Raw genomic sequence first — 25249 nt, 5'->3', positions numbered from 1 at the left:
AGGGACATGTTTCAACAACAGAATATATTTGGAAATACGCTTTTACAAGGCACTCAAGTGAGAACGTGATACCACACATTTAGTACAGTCCTCATACCTGGATTCCTCTATAGGCAGTGTCAAACAATTTCATAAACATTTGGTCTCAGAAGAAGAAGTAAAAAAAACAGTAAAACAAACAAGTCACAAACAATTTGATTAAAGGGTAAATCCACAAAAATCACAATCGGTAGGAACTGCTGCTTTTTTTTTACCTTCAAGTGTGTTGTACTTCTGGTCTTTCTCTCTCTCTCTCACACACACGCACACGCACACGCACACACACACACACACACACACACACACACACACACACACAGAGCAGGTGTCCTTTGTAGGAGCTGATAAAATCACAGTTATTTCTATGTGTAATGCCTGCTGTGACATCACTGATTAGAAGCGCAACACACCTCAAAGTATAACCCCCAACCCCCCCGACAGTAGTGCTGCAGCAGTTTTCTTCCCTTTCGTGCTTCAGTGTGAATTTACCCTCAAAACAAAAATAATCAAAGTTCATCCGACCAATAAAACTGGGAGAGAACATTGAAACCGACCGAAATCTGGCAGCAAATAAATCCCATCTTTTGAAAAAAATAAGGCTACGCAAATCACTTGCTTCAACTCATTTCCATGTGGTTTCAGCTTTTACATGTTGCCTCTTGAGTTGTGTCCTACATGTCATTACAGGGCTCTTCAAAGCAGATGTCAGTGTCTGTAAATCCAACGTCAGTTCACCAACGTGTGTATTTGTGCGCACTCACTGTCAGTAACAAGTGACGGTAGACTCTGTTTGTGTGTGTGTGTGTGTGTGAGTGTGTGTGTGGGGCGGGTGTGAGCCTTTCGTGTCCAGGGAATGTCACAGGACAAACGTTGTGAGGGACGAACTGCAGGGGGCTCCCAGCTTCAGGCTATGTGTCACCAGCTGCTGTGGTTCTGCACCCGAGCTTTGGCGGCAGCGCAGTGGCCATTGGTGCCGTTCTCTCCCTTGGGAGTGTGAGAAGCCTTGAGGCCTTCTGTGGGCGTGTCGGGCTCTTCCTCTGAGCTGCTCTCAATGTCGCTGCGGACGTCGTTGCACACCTAGAAGGCAGATGGAGGAGGAAACGTCGAAAAGCTCTTGTTTATTCCGTCTTATGACACTTAAAGAATAAGCACAAACTTCAGAGATCAGACAAAATAATGGAAAAAACTAAATGAAAAATGTCCATCTTTCATCTATCACCATTAAAAACACTGCTATAAATAAGAAATGAGTAATTTAAAATGGGATTAGACTAGTTTTAGAATAATAAATACATGCCCATATGTACATTCTGTGTATGTGTGTGTGTGTGTGTGTGTGTGTGTGTGTATATATATATATATATATATATATATATATACTTTTTGGAGTATCCTATCATGTTCCTGGATGGGCGGGACTAATTCTGTATGGTTCACCTTTGCTGGGTGGTGACTTTACAAAAATAAATAATTAAATAAACCAGTGCTGAAGTGTTTGTAATATTTACGATTGGTGTAACCACCTACTTGCAGTTGTATCTGAATCTGTATTATTAAAACTGCATTAGGAAACCTCACATGCTGCTGAGTCTAAACTAGATGTGACTTTAATCCTTAAATACTAAGAGGTCATTCACTGTACCTCAACATCAGCCCAGTACACAGAGCTCACATTCAAAAACCCAGTTGGTCAGTGATCAGATAATACCACGATGACAATAGAGACAATGCTCGTTACTGTCCATAGTCCATCTAGCTCAGACGCAAGATGAACCATAAAATCATTGACCAGGTAAGCAATAAGAAAAAAATGCATTCTGAGACAATGTTTATTTGTCTGACTTTAGTCTTTGTTTCTTTCTTGTGACATGTTGTAGTTTTACAATGTATCTATGAACCAGCTGCAGGTGTCAGTTCAGTGAGAGCAGCCAGTCAGGAGCCACACAGGAGAGAAACTCTGTGGTGTGCTAGGATTTTATGACTGAACCGTGACCAGGATGCACTTTTTTTCCTTTATTCCTGTGACTGTGTGGAAATGCCATCTGTGGTGTGAAAACAAAGGCTTCAAAACGTGAGCGTCACTGATAAAACATGAGACTCGTAACTGATATAGGAGTTGTGTGTGAGGCAGCTGCTCGGCAGGTGCGCTGGACAGACCAAGTGAATCATATATTTCTCCTGATTGTAGGTGAGGTGTACTGAAGGAAAAACTGTGTATTTATTAGAATTAAAAAATATTTATAGATAAAAAAAAGCTGACACATCGGTGTTGAGTCTGAATATCCTGATTCGGGTGCAGTCCTGGATTGAAGCGCATAGAAATGCAACCAATGAGCAGTTGCAAGGAGGTCACAAGCAATAAAGTAGTTGTGGTTGTGAACCACTGTTTAGTCTGATGAAAGGTGTGTTTTATAGTGCAGCCTCATGCTCAAATATGCAATTCGATATGCTACTGTTGTTCTGTTTGAAATAAATTGAAACTATGATGTAAAAAATAGATATATTATTCATGCAAATCACCTGTGTTCATCATAACCACACGGTGGTGGTGCGAGACAATGTTAACACGCTCCTGCCTAATGAGAAACAGCTGGACATACCTGACATTCATGCCACTATTGCCACATTACTCATCATTTATAACTCTCCCCGTATTGCTGTCTCTCTAAGTGCTGATCTAGTGCAGCAGCTGTCAGATTAAACCCACTGCAACTACACTGAAGCCCGCAATGGAAACTGACGGGACGGATGGAATCAAGATATGTGAAGGGCATCACAGCGGAGGGAGTCAACAGAAACTTACAGCCAAAAACAGAGAAGGTAAAGGTTTCAAGTGGACAAAGCAAACGGAGAGAAGCGAGAGAGTAGCGGAGAAGGGCTCAGTGGACAAAGACAGACAGAAAGACAGGATCTCCCTCTCTCATCCCAGAGGGAGAGGAAACAAACGGCGTCTGCAGAGAGAATGAGACAGGGAGTCAGGGACAGCTTGGAAAAAAGTATAGAGGCAGCAAATTCATCACCCAAAATAGCTCGGCTGTTATGTTGTACAGTTCAATAAACATTGTGCTCGTAGATAGATGACTGGTTTGGACTAATGTTTATTTGGTGTTCTTCTTCCCTTCCAACACTCTTCTAATTATTAAAACCAAACCAGGGGTTTCGTCAGTTTTTAAACTGTTTAAAAAATGTAAGCACTTTCAAGGTAATATCAAATATTTCCAGACTCTCAGAGCTTTTATCATCACATCTCAATTTTTACTATTAATGCAATTGCAAAAAAATAAAAATCGATCTCCTTCCTGCTGGTTGGCACTACGCCTTCCTCTCTGTGGCTCCCCTCCAAAGCCATTTTTTACAATAGTTTTCATTAGCGAGCCAGTCGACATTAAAACGACAGCAAGCATGTTGCTAAAGCGATGACAAAATCCACCTCTTCTCCAGCTGCTCTCATGAGCAGGTACCATAGTTAAGTAGCCTCCCTCGATGTGCAGCATGCGCAGGGTCAAAGGTCAGAACATCTAGATGAGCTTCGCTCTGGTGTGAGACGACAACAAACAAATCTGATAACAGGAGCGTTTCCTTTTAAATATTAAAAGATTTTCGGTTTACATGAGTGATTGTTTAGATGTAACAGGATTATGTTAAAGATCAAGCAGTTTTTTTTTAACTCACCTTGAAAACATGACGGTTAAAATTAAGCCTTGTTATGTTCCTGCGAAGTTTTAGAGTTTATGTTTTGGAGTCAACAGATTTTTGTTGACACAATAGTATTAAAGTGTTGTGAAGCATTGTTTTGTTTTTTTTATTTAAGCCACTTTGGACTTTGGAATTGGAGCTGCACTAAACCTCATGAAATTACCCTGCACAGAGGTGAATCTAACAGACGCTTACATCAGAAAATTAAAGACACCTTTGTTAGAAGATACTTATTCGTATGTAGATGGAAAACTGTTGTTTTTTTGTTTTTTTAACCAAATGCTCTTTTGAAGGAAACGCTTGGATGTGTTGGATGTCAAACCATTCAGCAGGTCATAACAGTGGGGCTACAACTAATGATGATTTTCATTACAGACAAAATGAATATCCATTACAGTTTTTAAGAGCTCAGGTGGATATCTTTAAATGTCTGGTTATGTTTGACCGGAAGTCGACAACCCAAATATATTTAATTTACTATCACATACGACATCGAAAAGCAGCAAAACTTCACATTAGCGCGACGGGAACAAGTGAATTTTAATTTCAAATTGCAATTTAATGGACTAATTGTTTCAGCCCTACGTTTCGGTACCCGTCAGTGACCTCCAAGTCTGTGCGGTGACCCACCTTGCCCCGCAGGATGGCTTTGAGTGCTATACGGGCTATGAGGTAGGACCAGATGATATGCAGCACTTGGAGGACCAGCAGTAAGAAGTTGAAGAGCCACCAGGACGGGTACGGCCCGACTATGGTCCAGCTCTCAAACATAGTGGAGTTCAGGATCCTAGAAAACGAGGAGAAAAACAGATGAAGGCATATGTTGCCTTTATGGTCTTCGATTTATCCCGGCGACACAGTCAAGCCGTACTTTAATCACATCATTAAGCAGCACTTGTCCAATGAGGCTCAGTACAGATTGTAACTCCCATTTGAGACGCCAACAGCAACAAGTGGGCGAGTAACATAGATCTGCTGTCATGTCATGTGAGGGGTTGGTGAGGTCATGTCTTCCTTTAAATCCCGGTGAGTGGCAGGAGGTTATCAACAGGCACACCTCCCCCAGCAGAGGTATGGATTTCAGCCCAGGTAGCTGCACCGGCAACACTAGCTTTATCACTCATCCACACCAAGACACTGAATATAGCTGCTCAGGTTACTTTCACCAGTGACAGGTTCCCTATTGTCCGTCTCTCTAGAGGTTACGCTTCAACATTCAGGTCTCTGTCAAGGAATATTCGCTATCTAGCGTTAGCACAGATCTCTGCAGTGCTCCTGGGCTGAAGCTGTCCTGGAAAATGTCGCATTTGATTCACTAGCTGGTGGCAGTTACATCACTTTCTAGTTATTCCTAAACAACGAAGCATGGTGGTCTCAACCATGTTTACAGAGTCCAGGCTGTGTGCCGCTGACCAGCCTTACAAACTGCAGCTCCTGGATATGGGAGCACAATGTTTTTTGTTTGTAACCATTAGCACATAAAGACAAAGCTACAAGAAGTTGCTCAGCAAACATTTTCCAACCTGAGCTCAGCCACCTTCAAGATTATCATTATTCTTGACTTCACATTTCCTCCATATTGAAAATAACATAAAAGCCTTTTATTTGCCATATTATGGCAGAGTAGTTATATTCACTCTGAGGTTGGAGGTGGCACTGAGAACTCACCATATAGGAAATATAACAAGTCGTGTGATGAAGAACGCCACACTAAACACAATGAAGAGGAAGTCACACAAGCGCTGGTACTTGGCGTAGTTGGCCAGCTTTGCTGCCTGTGGGAAAAGAAAATTAAGTCTGAGTTTGTGGTAAGTTTTGTGCAGAGTGTAATCCTTTACCATCTAATACCTGGGCTCATACTAATCTGATTGGATCTGAGCCAAGAGGAAGTGACAGGAAACACTAGACAACAATCAGAATTCATCTCTATTCAACTAATGTGAAGGAAAAGGAAAGAAAAGTTGCAATGGCAATAAGACATCAATCTAAAATATTCGAGTAGGCTATGACCCAAACATTGGTCTGAGGTAAAGTTAAGTACATGCTATTTGAGTGTGTAGACAGCTGCTCAAACATGAAGTGGTTTGAGCAGTGCAACTCAAATTTCGCAATGAATGATGACAGTCGGTCTGACCTCTAGCAGGAAGTCAGAGGCATCGTGCACGCACATGACGAGGCTCCCGACTCGCGCCATGTTGTTCACGTAGGAAAAGCTGATCAGGCTGACTGTAGCCAGGTGATGGACGAACATGATCAGGAAGTCCTGAAATTATAAAGATAGAGAGGAGGTTAGAAGACAGGTTCGCTGAATGCTTACCTGTAAACTTGTGTTGCTGTGTGGAGTTTCTTTTTTTTTTTTTTTTACACAAATCCCACAACATTGCCTTTGAGGGCAGAAACTGTTACAGTAGCGGCGTCTTGGCGGTTAAGACACATACAACCACAACACCTCCGGTTTGCTTCCAGCTCTTATTGTGTGTCACATCCCTCATTCTCTACAGGTTTCCTGCCTGTACTGCCACTATTACATAAAGAAGAAATACCAAAAAAAACATTGCCCTCAGAAAATAAAGTTACAAGTCAAGAAAAACAACATATTGAACAAATGGCAGATCACTAAAACAGAAAAAAAAGGAAGTGACATAGTGATCGAGTACACAGAATAACTGCCTCTAGCCTCAGTGAGAATAAAGTGATCTACAGAAAATGTAAACAGATAGAAAATAAGTCTACAAGTACACAAGATTGTACAAATATCCATTGAAGTCTTGAACAGACTGAAGGTAGAGGCTCTGATGGGGATAAAAATTCATTGAAATTTGTTTTAATTATGTGGAGATGTTAAAGCAGTCACAGTGGAGGAGAGATGCGTTTTTTCCAGGCCAAGTGATCCAGTGTTGGGAGCAATGACAACAAACACACAATCATCTTAATCAAGGGCCTGCTGTTACAGAAGCTAGACAGACACCTGGTGGAGTGGACATAAGAGCCGCTAATCTATGCCGACACCAGCCTGTTGAAAGGTTTATGAGTGACACGTGAACTTAGCATTATAATTAAATGATGCACAAATCATGTGCGATATGACTACGTATATCTACGAGTGTTGTTTGCATCAGCCAAGCAAAAAAAAGAAAAAGAAAAAAAAAACCTCACACAAAAACAATTTATTCATGTCACAAGACTGAAAGCCAATGAAACAGTGGATATACGTCAGTGCTCTTTGCACCGGATGTAGTTCTTCTCTATAAATGTTTTATTACTGTGTCTCCTTGGCAACCATTCACGACACTCACACTTTTACAAAGTGGTAACAAAAGCCCGATGTGTGACCGGTGTGAGAGGGTGCATCAAATGTTGCAGCAGTGTGAACAAAAGTGCTAATAAGTCCTGGATTTCATCCCCGTTGTTTCTTAACAGACAACATTTGTTTTTTTAGAGGAAACAGATGCGGTTAAAAGTGAAGTGAAGTGACGCAGTGCTTGTGCCTGATTTATGGAGCCAGACTAAAAAAATTTACATTTGGTCATCAATACATTAAATGGGTTGAGGACTGATTGCTCAATATTTCCTACCAACTTCAGATAAAGTATCTTAGTCTTTACATTCACACATTCAGTTTTAATAGCCTGTTGGTCTCTACAACAGCAAGGAAACCAAAGAGTGTTGTGTAAAATACTCTTTTTAACTCCAGACTGAGCTTGTAAAATGCAACATCCATCCTGACTGACTCTCTCTAAAATATCTTCTTCAGTCGACAAGTTCCAATTTTAAAATCACCATAATGAAGTATAATGAATACTGGCTCCCTTGCATGTTTTGGAAAAACCGTCTCGTTATCTTTGTGGTTTGATGCAACCAGTAAAGTAATCACAGTGAATAACTAGACGGCCACTCAGAGAGCGCGGACCTCTGCCAAGGCCAATAGTTCAGTTTTCTATGATACGCAAACGTGCAAGCACAACCACTGTATCTGGATATATTTTAAAGACTATAGGAATTATATTAAAAAACATGTTTTGTTTGCGTGTTTAGTCACACCACACCATTCACTTTGCCATAGACACCAGTGTTACTATGTGGTCAGTATCACTGCCTGTTCGTTAGTCGGATCTGATCCAAAATCTAATGGTAATCCTGCTGACAAGCAGACAAAACTGAACTGAAAACATAACCTTCTTGGCAGAGCCTTCAACTTGATAAACACAAGCCTACTGAGACAATACAAGCTGAACATCTTATCAGAATCCAGAATCACATTCCAGATATTTGCTGTAGAAAACATCTAAAACATTAAAGGCAAGTGGCTGTAGCTAACTCCAGCTCTAATACGCTGGAATTTCTCCATATAGCTCTAATAGAGTTAGGCCGGCTCTATCCTGCTCCATCACATGACAGTGGGTGCCCTCGTGCTGAAAATACAAAGCATTCACAGACTGAGCAGCACCAGCTGTGCCTCGCCCCCTCCCAAAAAACAAAAACATGTGACCTTTCCAAAATAAACACAACTGTAAGAGCTTGTAACAAAGCATGCGTTTGAAAAACACACAGGCACACACAATCTGTGCCACAGCCAAATGAGGAACAATGGACATATTAACTAATGTCTTTACAGGGAGGCGTATCCAGTGTGGTCTGACAGAGACAGAGTGAGTGTGCTTGGTTGCTCTCACCTTCCTCTTAATGTCGGTGAACTGGGAGAACATGAGTGACCAGTAGAAGGCCAGTTCTGTCACGTAGTAGTGGTAAAGACCTGGAGTCATGACCTGAGGAGACAGACGGGACAGAAGTGTTCGTCTTTAAAAACAAACTACACAGGATATCACACAGCACTGAGTGAAAGAATGACATCCTGGCACACGTCCTGGCTCAGTGAGAGCCAAAAGTTACTTAAGCAATGAGGCGCAATAAGGCCCTACTCTTCAGTGAATCATGTCATGCGTGACGATGTGCCTTCAGTCCACACAAGCCCTCATTTCATTGGGAAAAAAGGGTGTTAATGACGACGGACAGTCTGCAGTTTGTAGTAGTGGTTTAAAATCTCTCTCTCTCTACTCCCGAAAGATCAGATGAAGCCTTTGACTGTATGAAACATGTTTCAGCTGTGGCACGTTTCCAGCTTTAACCATTATAAAATGATTTGAAACTGATTCTTTACATTTGTTGATTTTTTTTAATGGTTACTAAAATACATACTAAGCATTTACAGCTGAAAAATGTACTCGTGTGGGCTCTGATGAAAAAGTTATGTAATGTTGGAATTGTTTCTAAATTGCCTAAAACCTAACTTGGCATTTCTGTCGTACAATTTTTTGCTACTTTTCAGCCAAAATATACAAAAATAATTAAATATCTGGATATCGACCGACAAATCCTATCTACTGATTTATCAGTCAACCGGTAATTATGATATTGACATATATATGGTGATGCAGCATATTTCCTGGAAATTTAATGGAGATTAACTGGAGAGATACAACTGAAAAAAACAGAGGGAAACATTTTGTTTTTGCTGATCCACTGAATTTAAAAAAATAAATAAATGTAACTCATCACATCGCTGCAAAAATGATATAAAATCCAATATTGCCATAAATCAGTCCTGCCCACTGACACACAACATAGCCCCTAATGGTCTGATACAGCCAGAGATATTAAAGGGAAAGACTTGGAGGAGGAGGAGGCCACCACAGTCTAGTGTCAGGGGGCCAGGGAGTTTTCTAGCTTTTTATTAAAAAGGAAAACCACAGCTCTTTTTCTCTGCTTTCTCTCATCATGTAGCATCCATTTCAGAAATATTTGCACCTTTCTACTGCATACACAGCCGAGTTTTAAGAAAAGCCCATCTTTGCAAAGGTAAAATACATCTTTAAGTGATGATAATACAACCATGACTAATCATAGCTCAGCAACGTGGTTGCTAAACACTTGAGTATCTGAAAGGGTGTAATATTGATTGAACACATGTGTAAAAGCACATTTCTACTGCGCATTTTAGGGGTTAGAGTCACATATGTCTCATGAACAAATGCTAAAATCTAGCCAGCCAATCAGAGCTGAGGACCAGAGGCCCTTTTTTATAAACTAAATAATAATTGTGTCTCAAAATGATATTAATATTGCGTTTATGAAACATTTTCATTAATACAAGAACCATAAAAAGGCAGTGAGGTGAAAGCAAACGCTGTCGTCTACTCAAGTGTGAAATCAGAGAAGAAAAAAGTCAACACAGGCTGTTTTTCATCACAGCTGTTCACCAGTCAGTGACTGTTACAGTTCTTAATGTTTTTGGTTCAATTCTAAGCTAATTTGTGAGGCTGACGTTGTCGCATTGGATAGGATTGTAGACTATATAGACAGGGATCAGAATGACATCATACCTGATAGGGGTAACCGTACCAGCACTGCCTTGTATCCCACATCCAAGGGGACTAGAGACAAACATGTGTTAGTTCAGCAAACAATCAAAAACGCTACTATCCACAGAATAGACCCAGCAAACATTTTCAATGAAAGAACTGCTAACAGAAAATTTCTCCTGAAGGTTAGCTCACCTGCCACAGAAACCGAAACCCATAGGTAAATATGCACAAATAAAACGTAAACCTCCACCTGGAAGTAAAAGAGGAGTTAGCAATACATGAGTTGTCACAATCTTAACACCAAAGTGACCTGATCCTGATTCTTATTTCAAATCCAAATCCAAGTCTTAAAAGATAAGCAGGCCGTGAAGAAACACGGACCGGCCGACAAGCTCTCACTTGGATGGTCTAAGATGGTCCTCACAAAGATAGCAATTCAGGACCATACACACAACATCATACCACACCTACACAGAAAACACAACCATTGTCAAGGCAACCATACTCAAGGCAGTAGACGGGTTAAAGGTGAACACAACAGGCATTAACCTACATGCTCTCGCAGAACTTAGTGTGTGTGCTGGGTTTGTCCTGGTTCCTGCGCTGTCTGAACCAACGCTGGACCTTCCGCACCTCCCAGTCCAGCTGCTTGGACAGGCCATCCAGATGGCGAGAGTCTGGATTCTGTGCAGAGAGAAAAGAAAGATAAAAGATAGATAAAAGCCATAAGATATTATATACACACACTGTGTCCAGATCTAGCATTGGCATATTGCGATTTTGCTAATAAATCACTATTTGGGCTTTAATCTCTGAGACTCTCAAGATAACAGAGTCAGCGAGAGTATGTGAAGTCAGCAAACACGGGTTATCGGGAGAACTTCGGCACTAAAAGTTTCAGTGAAAACTGCAAGCTGCCACAATAGAAGTGAATTTTTTTTTTCTGCAAATGTTACGATCAGGACAGAAATGTGCTCTTGTATAACTGTTTCGTCACACGCTGCTCTGCCCAAGTTCAGTTCCTTTCAGGGAATTTCAACCAACCAAACAAAATCCATGTGAAATCTACTTTTCAGCTCGTTGCCAGCAGCAGTGATTTCACCTATTAACAATAAATTACCGTGCCTCTATATGTAAGCCCTCCACCCCTTCAACTCGTCTAGAGTTATACAGAATGTGAAGCACAAGAAAGTAAATTCAGCACCTGGAGAAAAGAATTCACTTAATTCTTGCATCTGATTTTATGACAGACGAGTTTGGTCTTGCTCTTGTAAAGTGTATACTGAACAAGTCTTACTGGAGGTCTGGGAAATATTATATTTTATGTTATAATATAACATCTCACATATAATGCCTGTGTTAAAGACAATTTCCATTTACTCAATAGCGCATCCTGAACTGATTCACCAAGGACAGAGAAAGAGTAAAATTAACAGTTTCAGCCCAGTGTACAGTGTTATTTTCTCTTCCGCTATGGTCGCTGTTCTGTCTTATTGCCATAGACGCCTGAGGAATGAAGCAGCCAGAGCACCTGCACCCTCACTATCATACTTTCATATCATATCATACTCAACTTTGTTTATTTTTAGTTTTTTTTACATTTGAGCAAATCTGTATCTGTGTGTCGGTACTCTATGGTATTCTATGGTAAATGTACAGTATTCTATGGTAATATATGGCAACGTATGGTGATGTACGGTAATGTATGGTGATCTACGTGTTCTATGGTATTGTACGGTAATGTACCGTATTCTGTGATGAAGTACGATAACATATGGTATTGCACAGTAATAAACGGTCTTCTATGGTAACAAATGGTAATGTACGGTAACATTTAGTGTTCTATGGTAATGTACAATAAGGTACAGTAACATGGTAATGTGGTTAATGTATAATGTATAGTAATGTACAGTAACATATAGTACTCTATGGTAAAGTACAATATTCTGTGGTAATGTACGGTACTCTATGGTAAAGCATGGTAATATACGGTAACGTATGGTAATATATTATGATACAGTAATATGCAATATGTAATATGTATTCTGTGGTAACAAATGGTAATGTACAGTATTCTACGGTATGGTACCATACGGTATTCTGTGGTGATGGATGATAATATACGATGACGTATGGTAATGAAACATTAAGCTTTTTAGACATGCTTATCTTTAGGCAGTTAAGCAGTTTTTTTGTGAATACTTTTACTATTTCATTAACTGAACAGCTGTATTACTGATAAACCTCTATAAATAATCCATAACATAAATCTCAGTAGCACATTTAGCCAAATACTGACAGTAGTGGATTATTACTAACTGTCTTAGTTACAAGTGTCCAACTTGTGAATAGGATTCACATCGGCATCCAACTTTTCTGAACAATATATGCAATGTCACATTAAAAAACAGGGAATCACATCATCCTGAACATCTGTCAGTTTAATGGATGCAGTGTTATGTTGTGAAGCCACTGTATGTTTGACACTCGTGACTCACTTTGTGACCATGCATCCATCTTGAGTTGTCAGATGATGTGAACGATGTGGTGTAATATGAGTCCTTAGGTTACTGAATGATTCTTTAGAGGAGAAAGGCAGAAGTCAAACCTTTGTGATGGATGTAAACACTTTCTCCAGCACTGCATTGGGCTGAGCTCGTCGTCCAACTCCTGGATTAATGTGGAGACTCCGGGCACATGTACTGGCAATAAACCTGTGTCAGAGGTGAAAATGGGAGAGATTAATGGTGTTGTTGAATTATGCACACAAGCTCTGACAGGAAAACATACAGGACTGGTTTGGCCCTGGGTTGAAATAGCATCAATGATCAGACAGATAACCACGGCCCCTTCACACATTCAAAACTGACAAACACGGGCCTCATGAGGGACGCGACACACGATCAGATTTCCTCTTATTCTTGTTTGCATTGTTTGTATTTATGATTTGTTTTATTTCGTTGGTACCCATTCATTTCAGGGATTCACCAATGTTTTTTTTGTTCTTCTTTTAGGTAAGAAAAAATATTACAACTGGCCAAAAGCCCTCTCAGATAAGAGACGAGAGGAAAACAACTTTGTTTTCACAATCCACAAATAGTTTGGTGCAACGCAAGAGAACATACTTTTTAAATTTGAGGAACACAAAAATAAATAAAACACATGAATATCATATTATCCAAATTTTAAAAAAAATCAGCCTCTGAATGGTTTACATACTTCCACATCAGATAGCGCTGGTGTTGACCACCTTGCATATGGTTTTGTATACATGTGGGCTTGCAAAGCCCTTTGAGACTGTAAACAGTGATACTGGGCTTTAAATAAACTTGAGCTATAAAAGGTGGTGAATAACAACTGCGAAACTCCACACAGCCCTGTTACAGTGTCACATTTTATTATTATATTATTATTATTGTAGAGATTATTATTCTCCTACGCCATCACATTTTTAGTTTTGTATACTAGAAAAACCATGATTGGCACAGATCAGAACTGGTGAACATTTCAAAGTTCAGCAGTGATTGGACTTAAGAGTAGCTATCAGGCTCCACAGGGCCCCCAAATGCAGAATCAGCAGAATCTCAAAACCTTCACGGTTTTCCAATTTGGGCTTTTGTGGAGTGGTGTGCTGTGGCAGGGCAGGCAAATTACATGTTTTGCCATGACAAAGGCAGCTGCTGTAACTTGACTTAACATTTTCCAATCTGCCCCAAATATCACATGCTGGATGGAAGTCCAGGCCTGACGACATCTACATGATGCAACCCACTTGTAGCGACTTCAACGAACAAGAGACGCTGAGGGACTGAGGTTGGGCCTGTTTGTCTGACGCGCGTAACCAAAGAATTCACTGGGATTTCAAAGAATAAATTTTGCCTTTTATTTGACAGAAAAAAAGATGATCAACTCATGATAAAGTGCATAAACTCATAATCAAAGTAATCACAGCGATCACAGGAAAACAGCGGTCAACAAAAATACGGCGACCCAGCACACCCCCCCCTCTCTCCCTCAGACATTCCCAAGTGAACAGGTGAGTCTATTAGCCTAATATCCCCTCCCATATCCATGTGAGTATCCAATATAATCAATCACAAAATAATATCATAGCCAAAACCTAACAACAATCAATATGCCCCTTAACCTTACAACAAAACAATTTACTCATGGCTCCTACACCACTGATTAACAAGAATATTAACACGGTGGGGTCTAAATGATACACAGCAAAATGATTAGTGTGTTCTATAGCGCCACATAGTGGACACAAGAGTCGATATTTATCACGTTAGTTCAATGTCCAACAGTCTTGAAAATTCAGAGCTTCCACCTCCACTAACTGTGCTGCAGCCGTGTGGGGCGACGGCCCCTTCATCACTGCTTGCCGCTTTAATTTAGACTTTAGGCTTTTGGGTGTGTCATTAATCCTTTCAGGATTTCCAGTTATGTTATTTACCCCAGAAGTTAATCAAATTAAAGTTGTGTAAAAATCTGTTCTTGTTTTTGTGATGTGTTGCATTACCCTGGCTGGTTAAATGTCTTCCTCATTATGGGAACATTATGACCCCGTATGACCCCCGCCTGCAGTACTGTTCTACATTATGACATAACTGTCACGTTCAGCTGGCAGAATCTCTCTTAGGTATCATAACTGTCTATCTGACCAAATTTGGGAACGCTGTACTGTGACTAACAGGTAAGAGAAACAGTTTATAGTGTCATAAGTTAACCGTCTTAAATTAGCTACTACCACTCAACATGTACATGTAAAAAAAGACTGATTAGCTATTATAGGTTTGTGTTTTGTGCTGGTGGATTGCTTTGTGACCATGTAGGCTTAATATGTACTATGATCATGCATATTATATTTATATTTTCCATGTCCACAGCAGCCATTAATCCTTCTTGTAGCTCAAATATGAGACAGGAAAGAACACAAGTTAAAATTTCGTAGCAACCTGTGAGTCAGGTTCGGTCAGGTTGCGTCTTGCAGACAGGGTATGAGCCAGATTTTGTGCAGATCATGTGGCTGGAACAAATGGGCCTTTGTGTATAGTAATATACTGACCTTGAAAAACAAAGCCTTACATCATAAAGAAAAGAAAGTACTTTTAGTGTTATATTGTGAGTAGTTAGTTCTCTTTGAGACCTCTGAACACATGTCACAACCACCAGTGTAGCTAAGTATGCATTCATTTCACTACTAATGAATAACTCATATCTTCTTCTGTAGAAAAACAAAAATAGATTATTTCTAAAACAACTATCCCTTTAAATACCATTTTATTGTCAAGCAGAATAAAAACAGGCTCAATAAATCATTCAAGAGGTTGTGCACTGTCAGTGTGGCTGCTGCATTTCTGTGGTCTTAACCTGAGAAATCTAGATGTGTGAGCATGAACATGTAAAAGTGAGGAAAAACAGACCCAAAACCTTCTTTTGTCAGACAAATATGTGGAGCTGCTCCACTTAAACTGACCTCACAACACAAGCACTGTGGTACTAAGTCAGTAAGTAACCACAGTGATGTTACACGCTACAATAAAATTAAGATTTGTGGACATAACCAGCTCTGAGTCCACAAGGTCAATATCACATCTGTTTCTGCAGGGCAGCTCAAGGTTTAGTTAGCTGTTGATTTAGAGTCAAATAGTCACGCTTGCCCTTTAAATGAGGCTATATAGATAAACAAATATGCAAGTAGGTAAAGAAAATCCAGACCTTCTCATTATTTTTAATGACTGTCACAGTGTTTCTAAAATCACACCATTCATTTTCTTATATATTAGAAGCAATGAAAAATACTGTGCTGCAAACATTTAGGCCAGTTTGCAGAGAAATGACTTGTGATGATGACAAGTGCATGAAAACAAGCTGCAAAGTAAATTCCAACGATTCCCTTAAAAATCCCACAATACTCTTGAGATGTGTGAATATTATGCCCTGTGGACGTGTAATAGCACAACTCTACGACGCTGCATTATAAATTGTAGTTTGGGCTGAACTATCGACCTTTTGGCTGGCCATACCCCTCAGTGTTAAGGAGGAATGCAAACTATGTTCATGCCTCGGAGAAAAGTGTAGACTCGTGAAGGAACTTTGAGACGAGAAGTGAGTCAGAAAAAAACTTGAAATGTCACGGTATTACTTGATCATGTGATCATACATGTCTCAGAATACAGCTGAAAGAGTTCTCTGTCTGAAGCCTAAAATAAAAATACATATAAAAAGCACAGTTTACTATTAGTTTTGCTGTGGCTTTACTATTCAGGAGCCTGAGATGAGAAACTCTAATTCACAAATTGCAAGTGCGTACTATAACCAGTTTTTAAAAATATAATCGGTTCATCATGACAATTTGTTCTTTCTACAACCATTTTATCTCTATCTGTAAGTGCTGATCATCATGCCAGCAAGATGTAATCAGTTTTGTGCCCGTCTGCTGTCTTGCCTTGCCCTACATGTCACCATTTGCTGAATGGAGACCTACAGGATAAGATTGTTTCAATTCAATCAAAGTCCGGAGGCTATAATCCAGTATGCTCTGCTTTTGGCTTCACTAAATATAATATTCTGAAGATGGCCTGAACATGGTAGATTATTATTATTATTACTATTATTATCAAACACAAGATTTGTACAACTATTCTGTATGTTCACTCTGTGGCATAAAATGCTGGTGAGCCAAATTTTATCTAAACAAAGTGCTCACTTGCTCCAGAAGACTATTTCACTTTTTATACGTTTCTATGTAACGAGGGCAAGACCAAATGCCCCACTGATGCAGAACTACTTGTGGTGTGGGCAGATTAAAACTGCTGCATTTTACCTTATAAACCTCACCTGGTGCCCAGTCAATAATGATATAATCAGGTGCTTCAGGTAGTTGCTCAGCAGAATGAATACTAACTAACTAAATACTAACCCGTAGTAAATTCCCTGAAACCTCCATTGTGTAAGCGGTGTACAAGGAGAGTTACTGGTTGTGGGAATACGACACTCACCACAAAATGCCTGAGCCATTGTGTTTCATTCTGAGAAAAGCAGGAAAATAAAAACTGAAAAAAAACAAAAAGTCATTTGTCTGATGTAAAACCACTTGGACTTCTTGTCCTCCCTGTTTTTTTATTGTCTCCCTGCAAAAAACAGCTTTACTTCTTAGCACTTTCCTCCTTGTCCTGACGGGACCTTTAGAGTAATGACATCAAAGTGGCTGGTAACACAATGTTCACACCATCCAGACTACCAAAAGTTATTTATAGTGATCATACACTCCAAAACTGTGTTTCTAAAAATATGATTGCTGATTTAGGTTTTGAAGTGGCCTATAAGAGCAGTTTCACTTCACATTTTTAATGACTTTCATGACACTGAGAGTAAACTGGTCCAAAAACGTGGTGTAGTGATCGCTCTGATTCATGTGGCATGATGATGATCCAACAATCCATATTTCACTGCTTACGTGCACCTTGAGCTTAAAACACTTCTAAATTTGCAGCACTTCACAAAATGAAGCAATCAGTGTTCGGCATTTTGATCCACCTGAAAGATCAAGAGCAGCACGGCTCTGAATGTGATGCAGCGTGTTCACCCTGAACCTGATTCACCCTGAATTGACTCCGTCAGGAGGCTTTGAGTGCCGACATTAGCTCTCTAACAATCTCTCTATTAAACTGTTTAAACATCAAACATGGGTGAGCTAAGAGATGAGCTGATGTGGCACAGATTCAGGCCACAATCTAGGTTCTCTTGAAAGCACAGGCCGCTCGAATGTGTGACAGACAGGAGGCTGAACCGACAGAAATAGCCCATGCAGGCCCGAGCCTGCAGCGCTAATTGGTGAACAGCAGCAACAGGAGGGAAAAAAGCGAGACACGCAAGCTAATCTATTTATGTAAAACGTCACAACATCCCTGTTCCTCCTCAGAACGTGATCATCCCAACATGCACAAAGGCTGACAGGCTCAGTCTGGGCTGTGCACACGGACGCTGGCTGCCCTGACGGGAGGGCCGCAAGCTGCCCACAACCTTGACATTGGGAAAAATTCCCAGTCCCAGGGCCTAGGCTCTATTCATAGCAGGGCACTGGATGGAATTGTGGCTTTCGTTTGATGAGAAGTGGCAGCATGTTTTGAAACTGACAGTTACGTGGAGGAAACGTGACTTCAGGAGAGACAATGCCAGATTATGTGGGTGATAAACAGAGCAGTGAACAGGGAGGATGTTTAATGCATCACATCAACACTTTGTTCCAGGTCCACCCTCACTTTCATAACACTAGAACGGCCATGACGGTCACTTTGACCCTTTTCAAATTTATATGTGCAATGAATTCGTTAAATTGAGAAATACAATGCTGCTGGTATCTGACGTTTACAAAAAAGTCTGTATTTTCTCTAGCAAACATAAAGGTCTCTTTACCAGCCGTCCTCAGTTTCATTTGCATATGCTATTTCTAAAACAGGTGAGCTTCGCTGCCCTGCACCTGCTATGCTCTGCTGTCCTGAGCTGTGATGTAAGAAGCAGGACCCAAACTGTCGGGATGCTACTTTTAAACGTTTAAACGTTGCTTTTTACATCGAGAAAAGTCATAAAAACTTTTTCACTTTTTTACAGCACATTAAAACACCTCTTTATAAGCTGTAAAACCCAAGAATGTTCCAGAGTCTCCAAACCATGCCCCCTACAAACAGTTCCCATTTCAAACCAACTGTCCCAAAGCAGACACCAAAATGGAGGCAGTGTCAAGTTAAAAGACTGAAAACAAAACAGATAACACCTGCTGGAAATGCAGCAAACCCCCATGTGGAAATCACACCAGGAGATCAGTCACTTGCATGAAATATGTTATAAATGTTAAAACAAATGTCTAATGATCTAATAGCTGATTTCTCAATAAATTGAATTGTTATTTTCTCATTTGGAGTAATGCTAGAGTAATCAAAATGTGAATGGGATCTCTGATGGTCATTACCCAACAGAAAAACACTGCTGTGAATATGTGCAGTGATTATGGTTTACTATATGTGATGGTCTGCATATTCATAAAAACATAATTAAACTTTTTAAAATATATCCTAACAGACTAAATGCATTAATGCTTAACTGAGTAATTATCACGAGAGATTATATCATTTGAAGTACAGTGAAGGCTAATGGCAGCTGTAGAAAATACCTGGTAGGTACTTTATGAGGAATCTGGGCCACGACAGATTTCATGGCAGGTCAGGCTTCTCATAATCTCATACACATCACAGTTTGTAGTCTTAACACTGTCAACTCATGACACGGCTTAGAAGGGCCAAGGCCTGCGCACACACACACACACACACACACACACACACACACACACAACAGCCTGACTGCTCTCATCCACAAAGTCACTGCCAGCAGCAAAGCGATGATTACGATCAAACAAGAAGAAACTGGTCTAGAAGGGGAGGAGTTGACAGAAAGAGGAACTGCCTGTAAGCAGAGGTGGAATTCTGCAGACACGCTTGATGATTATGTATGAAAATGAGAGGACAAAGGCAAACATGTTTGTTAGTGGCATCTATCTGGCTGTGAGGTTGCAGATTGGGACCAAATGGACACCCCTCAGCTCACCTTTACCTTCACAAGTGTGCAGGAGAAGCTACGGTGGCCAACAAGATTTCATGCTCCTTTGCTTTTTCTTGTGCAAAACAAGTACAATCCTCCACTGGTGGATATTAAATGTTGTCCCCATTCATATTAGTGGAGGGCTAGCTGGCTTGCCAGGATCGAGACGCTAGTACGCACGCTCTGTGGGCCCAACGATGTGGAAGATTAAGGTACTTTAACACCCAGGAAGTCAAACTTTTTTTGGCTTCATGTGCCACTGAGCAACTATCATAGGAATGAACAGAGCCCCACCTCAAACACTGCATCAAGTTCCCTGTGTACATCCATGGAAACAAGCCTCCAGGAAGTCCACTGGGCTTTTAAGCCAATTTGACGTACTGGCCAAATCGTGTAATTAGAACAATGGCATCCCTCATGTGATACCAATGGGCCCAAAAGGATTCTTTCCCATGAACTTACTTGGTGAAATAGACGTCAGTAAAACTGTGGATATCAACCAAAATGTGAAATGGAACGTTTTGCTATAAGAATTTGATCCATTTGGTCTGACTACATTTAGAAAGTCGAGGAGAGGAGGAGCCGCAGAGATACATCATTTTATCCCAATTCAAGTTAATGGAGGGTTAAACCAACACAAAAGGGCTCATTCTAAACTTGTGAATATTATATAAATATGATCCTCCATTTCACCAAATAGATCCCCCGTAATCCAGCACACTGCCCACACTGACTGATCCAGCACAGCACAAGATCATGTGTGCCTGAAACAATCCTACCTGACTGATAGAAGTGATGAAATATCTGATTTATCACATACTGCAGGTGTCGAAGATAAAACTGTAAGACAAAGACTGAATAGGATACACTTCAGTTACAACCTGAACATTTTGTGTGAGAGGATTCACGTGTGTTCACTGCTGAATTATTCAAAATAGTTGAAACAGTGAAACAGTGGAAGTTGTGGTTGGAGTGGCAGTCGAACAACACAAAATGAAAGGAGTTGAAATAGCAGTTAAACTGGAAGTGCTGCAAGAAGATAAAGTTTCACTTTATGGTCAGTGTCAGTGTCATTGTCAGTGTCGGTGTGTGCGCTGGCCGCAGCTGTGGTAAAATGTGTAGGAACAGTCAGAGCGGTTCAGAGAACATTTTTTTATGTTCAAAGACTCAGACCTGAGCCCAGATAGAGCCAGAAATGAGGCTGCAGCCAGCGATTATTTTCATGACTAATTAATGTGCCGATTAATTAATTGTTTCGCCTAGAAAATGTCAGTGAAAAATGGCTGTTAATGTGTTGCACTGGCCGAGACGACACATTCACATGTCCAAAACCCAGAGATATTCAAGTAACTCTTATTTATGACAAAAAGTGTCAGTGGAAAAAAAAACGACTAAAGCAACGAATCAATTATTATATAGTTACAGGTTATTTTTTTGTCGATTGAATAATCATTGCAGCTTTAACTGGAAACGCCAAAGTAAAAGCGCTGAAAGGAATGAAGCCAGTTGACGAGTGAGTGATGATGAATGCAGCTGAATTGTCATTTGATGAGAAAGCCGGTGTTGGAGCACTTCTGCCGACTGGATCGGCATGAAACTCCTCTAGTTAAATCACAATGTTGAAATATTAAAAACTATGTTAGAAAATATGTGGTTCTAGTTTGAAGGTGTAACCCTGCGTACATACAAACTGAACTGTGACTCCCAGGGTGCATTTCAGAAAGAAGCATCCAATCTCTGAGCCTAAACTTCTGTTACGTGTGCTAATAAAGGCGGGAGAAAAGTAAAGATTACATTGTAGAAAAAGCTGAAAGCGTAATCTGCAATTTGGTTTTAGATTCCAGGTCAATTTTGGACTAATTCAACAACTCTGGCACCAAGTTTTGTTCTCAACTGCACCGATGAAGCGTTCTGTATTCGCCAACTACTTGATTCCCCACAAAAATGTATTTTTCATTAAAACAGGTGGCCCAATCATCAAAATATAGGATTGTTACGTTATCCAGGAGAGTCCCACGATTAAGTGACATCGAGGCTTTTGTTTTAAGAAATAACTGAAATGGGAATACAGAACTAAGAAAAAAAACAGGATCCACTCCCACTTTGCAACTTCATGAAAAAAAAAAAAGGTCATAACTAGAATTAGGTCACGAATCAAAAGCAGTCTGTGGCAGCATGTTTCTGAGAGAACACCCCCATCAGAGCTCAACCTCATCAGTGTGTGACCCTCTCACTGTCTGTCTGTCTGTGTGTGTGTGTGTGTGTGTGTGTGTGTGTTAGATCAAGAGCACAGGCTGTGTTTAGTTTCTGCAGAAAGAGGAGCAGGAACTCAAGCTGTGGTGTGATGTCTTTTTAGTGATAAATAAATAAATGAAGCAGGCAGGCGGTCGGCCAGCTCACAGTGTGAGGCGGTGACAGAGTAAATGCTCTCTGATAACATCAGGAGGAGGAGGACAGCATCGCGTTAGAGAGGTCAGCTTTGGCACCTGAGACAGGTGGCACGGCACTATGTGAGCATCTTACTGATTGCTCTGTATTTGCAGCCACTTGACCATTTCCAAATAAGACAGACAAAGCCTGACACCCTGCACGGGGCGGGCCCTGTAGGCGTCAAGTCTGTCTGCAAACCATGCCTGAGTGACAACGAGCCACCTCCTGCCACCTGCCCAATTCAGATTTACAGGAATATTTATTACTGCTGACTATCATCTATACCGGCAGAGGTGTGTTTCTGTTTGTTGTCAGACAACTATAGGAAGCAGTGTGAAGCACCTCTATGATTCTATCGTGTTATACGGTATATCTAAACAGTAGCTGCCTCGACCTGGACATTATACAATCTCCAGACACATTCCTTTTGTCATGTTGCTCAACGCTGACTGAAGCTGTGCACTTTTCTTTTGTCCTGTCTCACAATGCCACAGAGATATCCAACTATTATATCACACCTCCCGTTGCTCCAAACCTGACCTCCAACTGGCTTCGACGCTGTGCAGGCAAAATACTGCAGTGATTTTTAATAATGCATTGACTGAATGAAAAGTATTAGATAACAAATGCAATGAAAAACTAACGCTGGGTGTAATTATAATAGTAATATTCACAAAAGTCGCTATCTGACATTTGAGTTGAGGACTGTGTGTATACTCTGCTGTCATGTCCTATTTACTGGATGCACAAACCAGCACTTTCATTATGGTTTGTCAGGATGTAGAAAGAGGAAACCGCTGAGGATTAGAGAAGGCATCAGTGGCTAAACAAACACTTTAATGAAACTTGTATGGCCTCGATATCGGCTGTAACCACTGTGGCAGGTCTTTCGGTCTCAGAGAGTTTCAGAAACGAGTGACAGTGTTTTCCCCCTTTCTGACATCTTCTAACAAGCTTGTCAGCGGAGCAGCCTTTACTTTAATGCCTCTTTAATGAACTCAGGGGTTGTAAAAACTCGCTCGTCAGCATCCTCATCATCCCCCCCGCCTGCCTGCCTGCCTGCCTTCCCATAACATCGAGCTGAATAAAACATCAAAGCTTTCCAAAGAGAATCTGATTTGATGAAGCAATCGTGGGATCGACGTCACCTCCCTTCACCCTCGCCTGACCCACCTACAACTGCATTAAAGTGTAATTGCACTCTTTCCCTCCTCGTAAAGTGGTGTTAGAGCAGTAGGCTTGGCCCTGCGTATCTATGAGTGAGGGAAAGGATCAGGTCAGTAATAAAAATGACTTTATGAAATCTCAATTATGCAGCAACAGTGAAATGAATGACACCAGGACATCTTCTCTTGGTTGTGTGGCAAGGCCTGCAGCTGGCTGGCATCCAAGTGTGTATTAGTATGTATTAGTGTGTATTAGTGTGTATTAGTGCGTGTTGAGTGCCATGTGATCACATTATTACCTTCCTCACTTTTGCAGGCGGAACAAAAAGCACAGGGATGGAAGTCTGGTTGGACTGTGCTGTGCAGGCACAACAAGTGACACTGAGGGAAATAATGGTGTAAAAGTTTGGGAGAAGCTGAGTCACCACACACTGGTCCTCTCACTGCCACCAAACCATCACTGTGTGGATGTGAAGGAAGGGGGGAAAAAACTCTTCTGCAAAACAACAACAGGCATGGGCGGCAAATACGAACCTTTCGAACAGTATCCTGACGGCGAAGATCCCCAGAGCCAGCGGCAAGGCAGTAAACAAGTGTCCAGCTTTGGGGTACTCCACCCCGGGAGCTGGGTCTGCCAGGTCCGCCCAGGTTACATTGTGCGGCAGCCAGAACCTCTCGTTCCAAAACCAGGCTGAGAGAGCAGCCATTTTCCCCAGAGCTCGGTCCCCCGGAGCAGACAAGAAAATCCGTTTCTTTTCCGAAAGAAAGGATGTGTGAGAACTTGCCTCTCCTCCCTCTGGGCTCACTTGTATGATGACTTTCCGCCGTCAACTTTCAGCGCAGCGCCGTTAAGACGTACGGAGGAGCCGCTGCACTTCCGCTTCAGCTTTTCACAATAAGAGCGCCTGGACGGTGATCTGTCCATGTGGATGAAGCTTCGAGCCGCTTTACGGAGCGAAATTACTTCAATGTCTGCTCAGGTTGAATAAATAATCACTGTTTTCTTCAGCTGGGTTTTTAAGATACTGGTCCTGTTACTTATTCTCAAACCCCAACAAAGCACATTTATTCAAACTGGCCTTTTTCTCGCCTCCTGCTGATTAGTGTGTTTTAGATCTGTTCCTTCTTTTTGTTGTTCTTTTACTGATTTTATGATCTTACTTGTGATTTTATCACATATGTTTTGTTTTTCTTGTTCTTTTACGCCTGTGAAGCACTTTGTGACTTTGTTCTGGGAAAAGTGCTACACTAAATTAACTTTACTTGCTTATTTCGAGACTTGGCTCCTGTCTGACTTGAGTCGCAAAGGGGTATGGCAAGTCTAAAGTGTCAGAATTAAATATATAGTCGAAGGTTACCTCCCGATCTTAGGTTAAGAAATATAGCAAAAACTCATAACAATTTATCCTCACACACCCCCACGGCTGTTAATTTTACTCTTTTATTGTGAAGGTCGGGCACAGCAGCTTCCTGTCTTATGCGGCTGTCACCGGCCAGCTTGACCAATCTTGGCTGCCGCCCTGAGATGAGGACAGGAATTGAGGAAGTGAGGCGAGTCCCTCCTCTCTCAGTGCTGTTATTACATTAGCCTGTCACTCAGACACTGACACATGTTTCACTTGTTTAACATTATTATAGATTTAACAACTTCCGCTCAGTGACAGTAAACAGACAAGTTAGTCTCGTCTCAAAGGTGCCAAAGGAGGATAAAGTGAGTGATGGGCTTGTGATTGATGTGGTGGCACAGCCAAGTGGTCAAAGGGAGTACTGCAACTACAAACAGTCCGAATATTATGCAACACCTTGACCTATGCAAGTACAGGCTATGTCACTTCTCTAAGTGCTCACACACACATTGAAATTCACCATAAATGTTTGTAATCATTCATTTAAATTTATATTTACATTGTCTGAAATATGACGGTCACATTCTGATCTCTGAAGGCACCACAT

At 41.0% G+C, this 25249-nt stretch overlaps 1 protein-coding gene across 1 annotated transcript; it reads right to left on the bottom strand.

Moving 5' to 3' along the window:
- Nucleotides 1-3: 3 nt before the first annotated feature.
- cers5 (ceramide synthase 5) lies at nt 4-24076 on the bottom strand. The gene is made up of 10 exons (XM_070847458.1): nt 23831-24076; nt 12706-12811; nt 10651-10781; nt 10290-10347; nt 10116-10166; nt 8409-8501; nt 5870-5998; nt 5404-5510; nt 4366-4522; nt 4-1116 (listed from the first exon to the last, which is right to left on the bottom strand). Exons 1-10 carry the CDS (start codon nt 24001-24003, stop codon nt 955-957), a joined length of 1167 nt encoding a protein of 388 aa, XP_070703559.1. The 5' UTR covers nt 24004-24076; the 3' UTR covers nt 4-954.
- Nucleotides 24077-25249: the final 1173 nt, after the last annotated feature.

Source organism: Pempheris klunzingeri, chromosome 2, assembly GCF_042242105.1.
Source record: "Pempheris klunzingeri isolate RE-2024b chromosome 2, fPemKlu1.hap1, whole genome shotgun sequence".
NCBI classification, from domain to species: domain Eukaryota; kingdom Metazoa; phylum Chordata; class Actinopteri; order Acropomatiformes; family Pempheridae; genus Pempheris; species Pempheris klunzingeri.
Note: the sequence above shows the minus strand (reverse complement) of the source record. Positions and strands in the feature narration are given on the sequence as shown.

Bases quoted from the DNA above. Each gene is read 5' to 3' on its own strand.
- cers5 (XM_070847458.1), bottom strand. From the start codon at position 24,003: ATGGCTGCTCTCTCAGCCTGGTTTTGGAACGAGAGGTTCTGGCTGCCG. The intron at 10,348-10,650 runs GTAGGTTAATGC...TTTTACTTCCAG, and splicing joins ACTAAGTTCTGCGAGAGCAT to GTGGAGGTTTACGTTTTATT. The intron at 10,167-10,289 runs GTGAGCTAACCT...GTTTGTCTCTAG, and splicing joins GGTTTCGGTTTCTGTGGCAG to TCCCCTTGGATGTGGGATAC.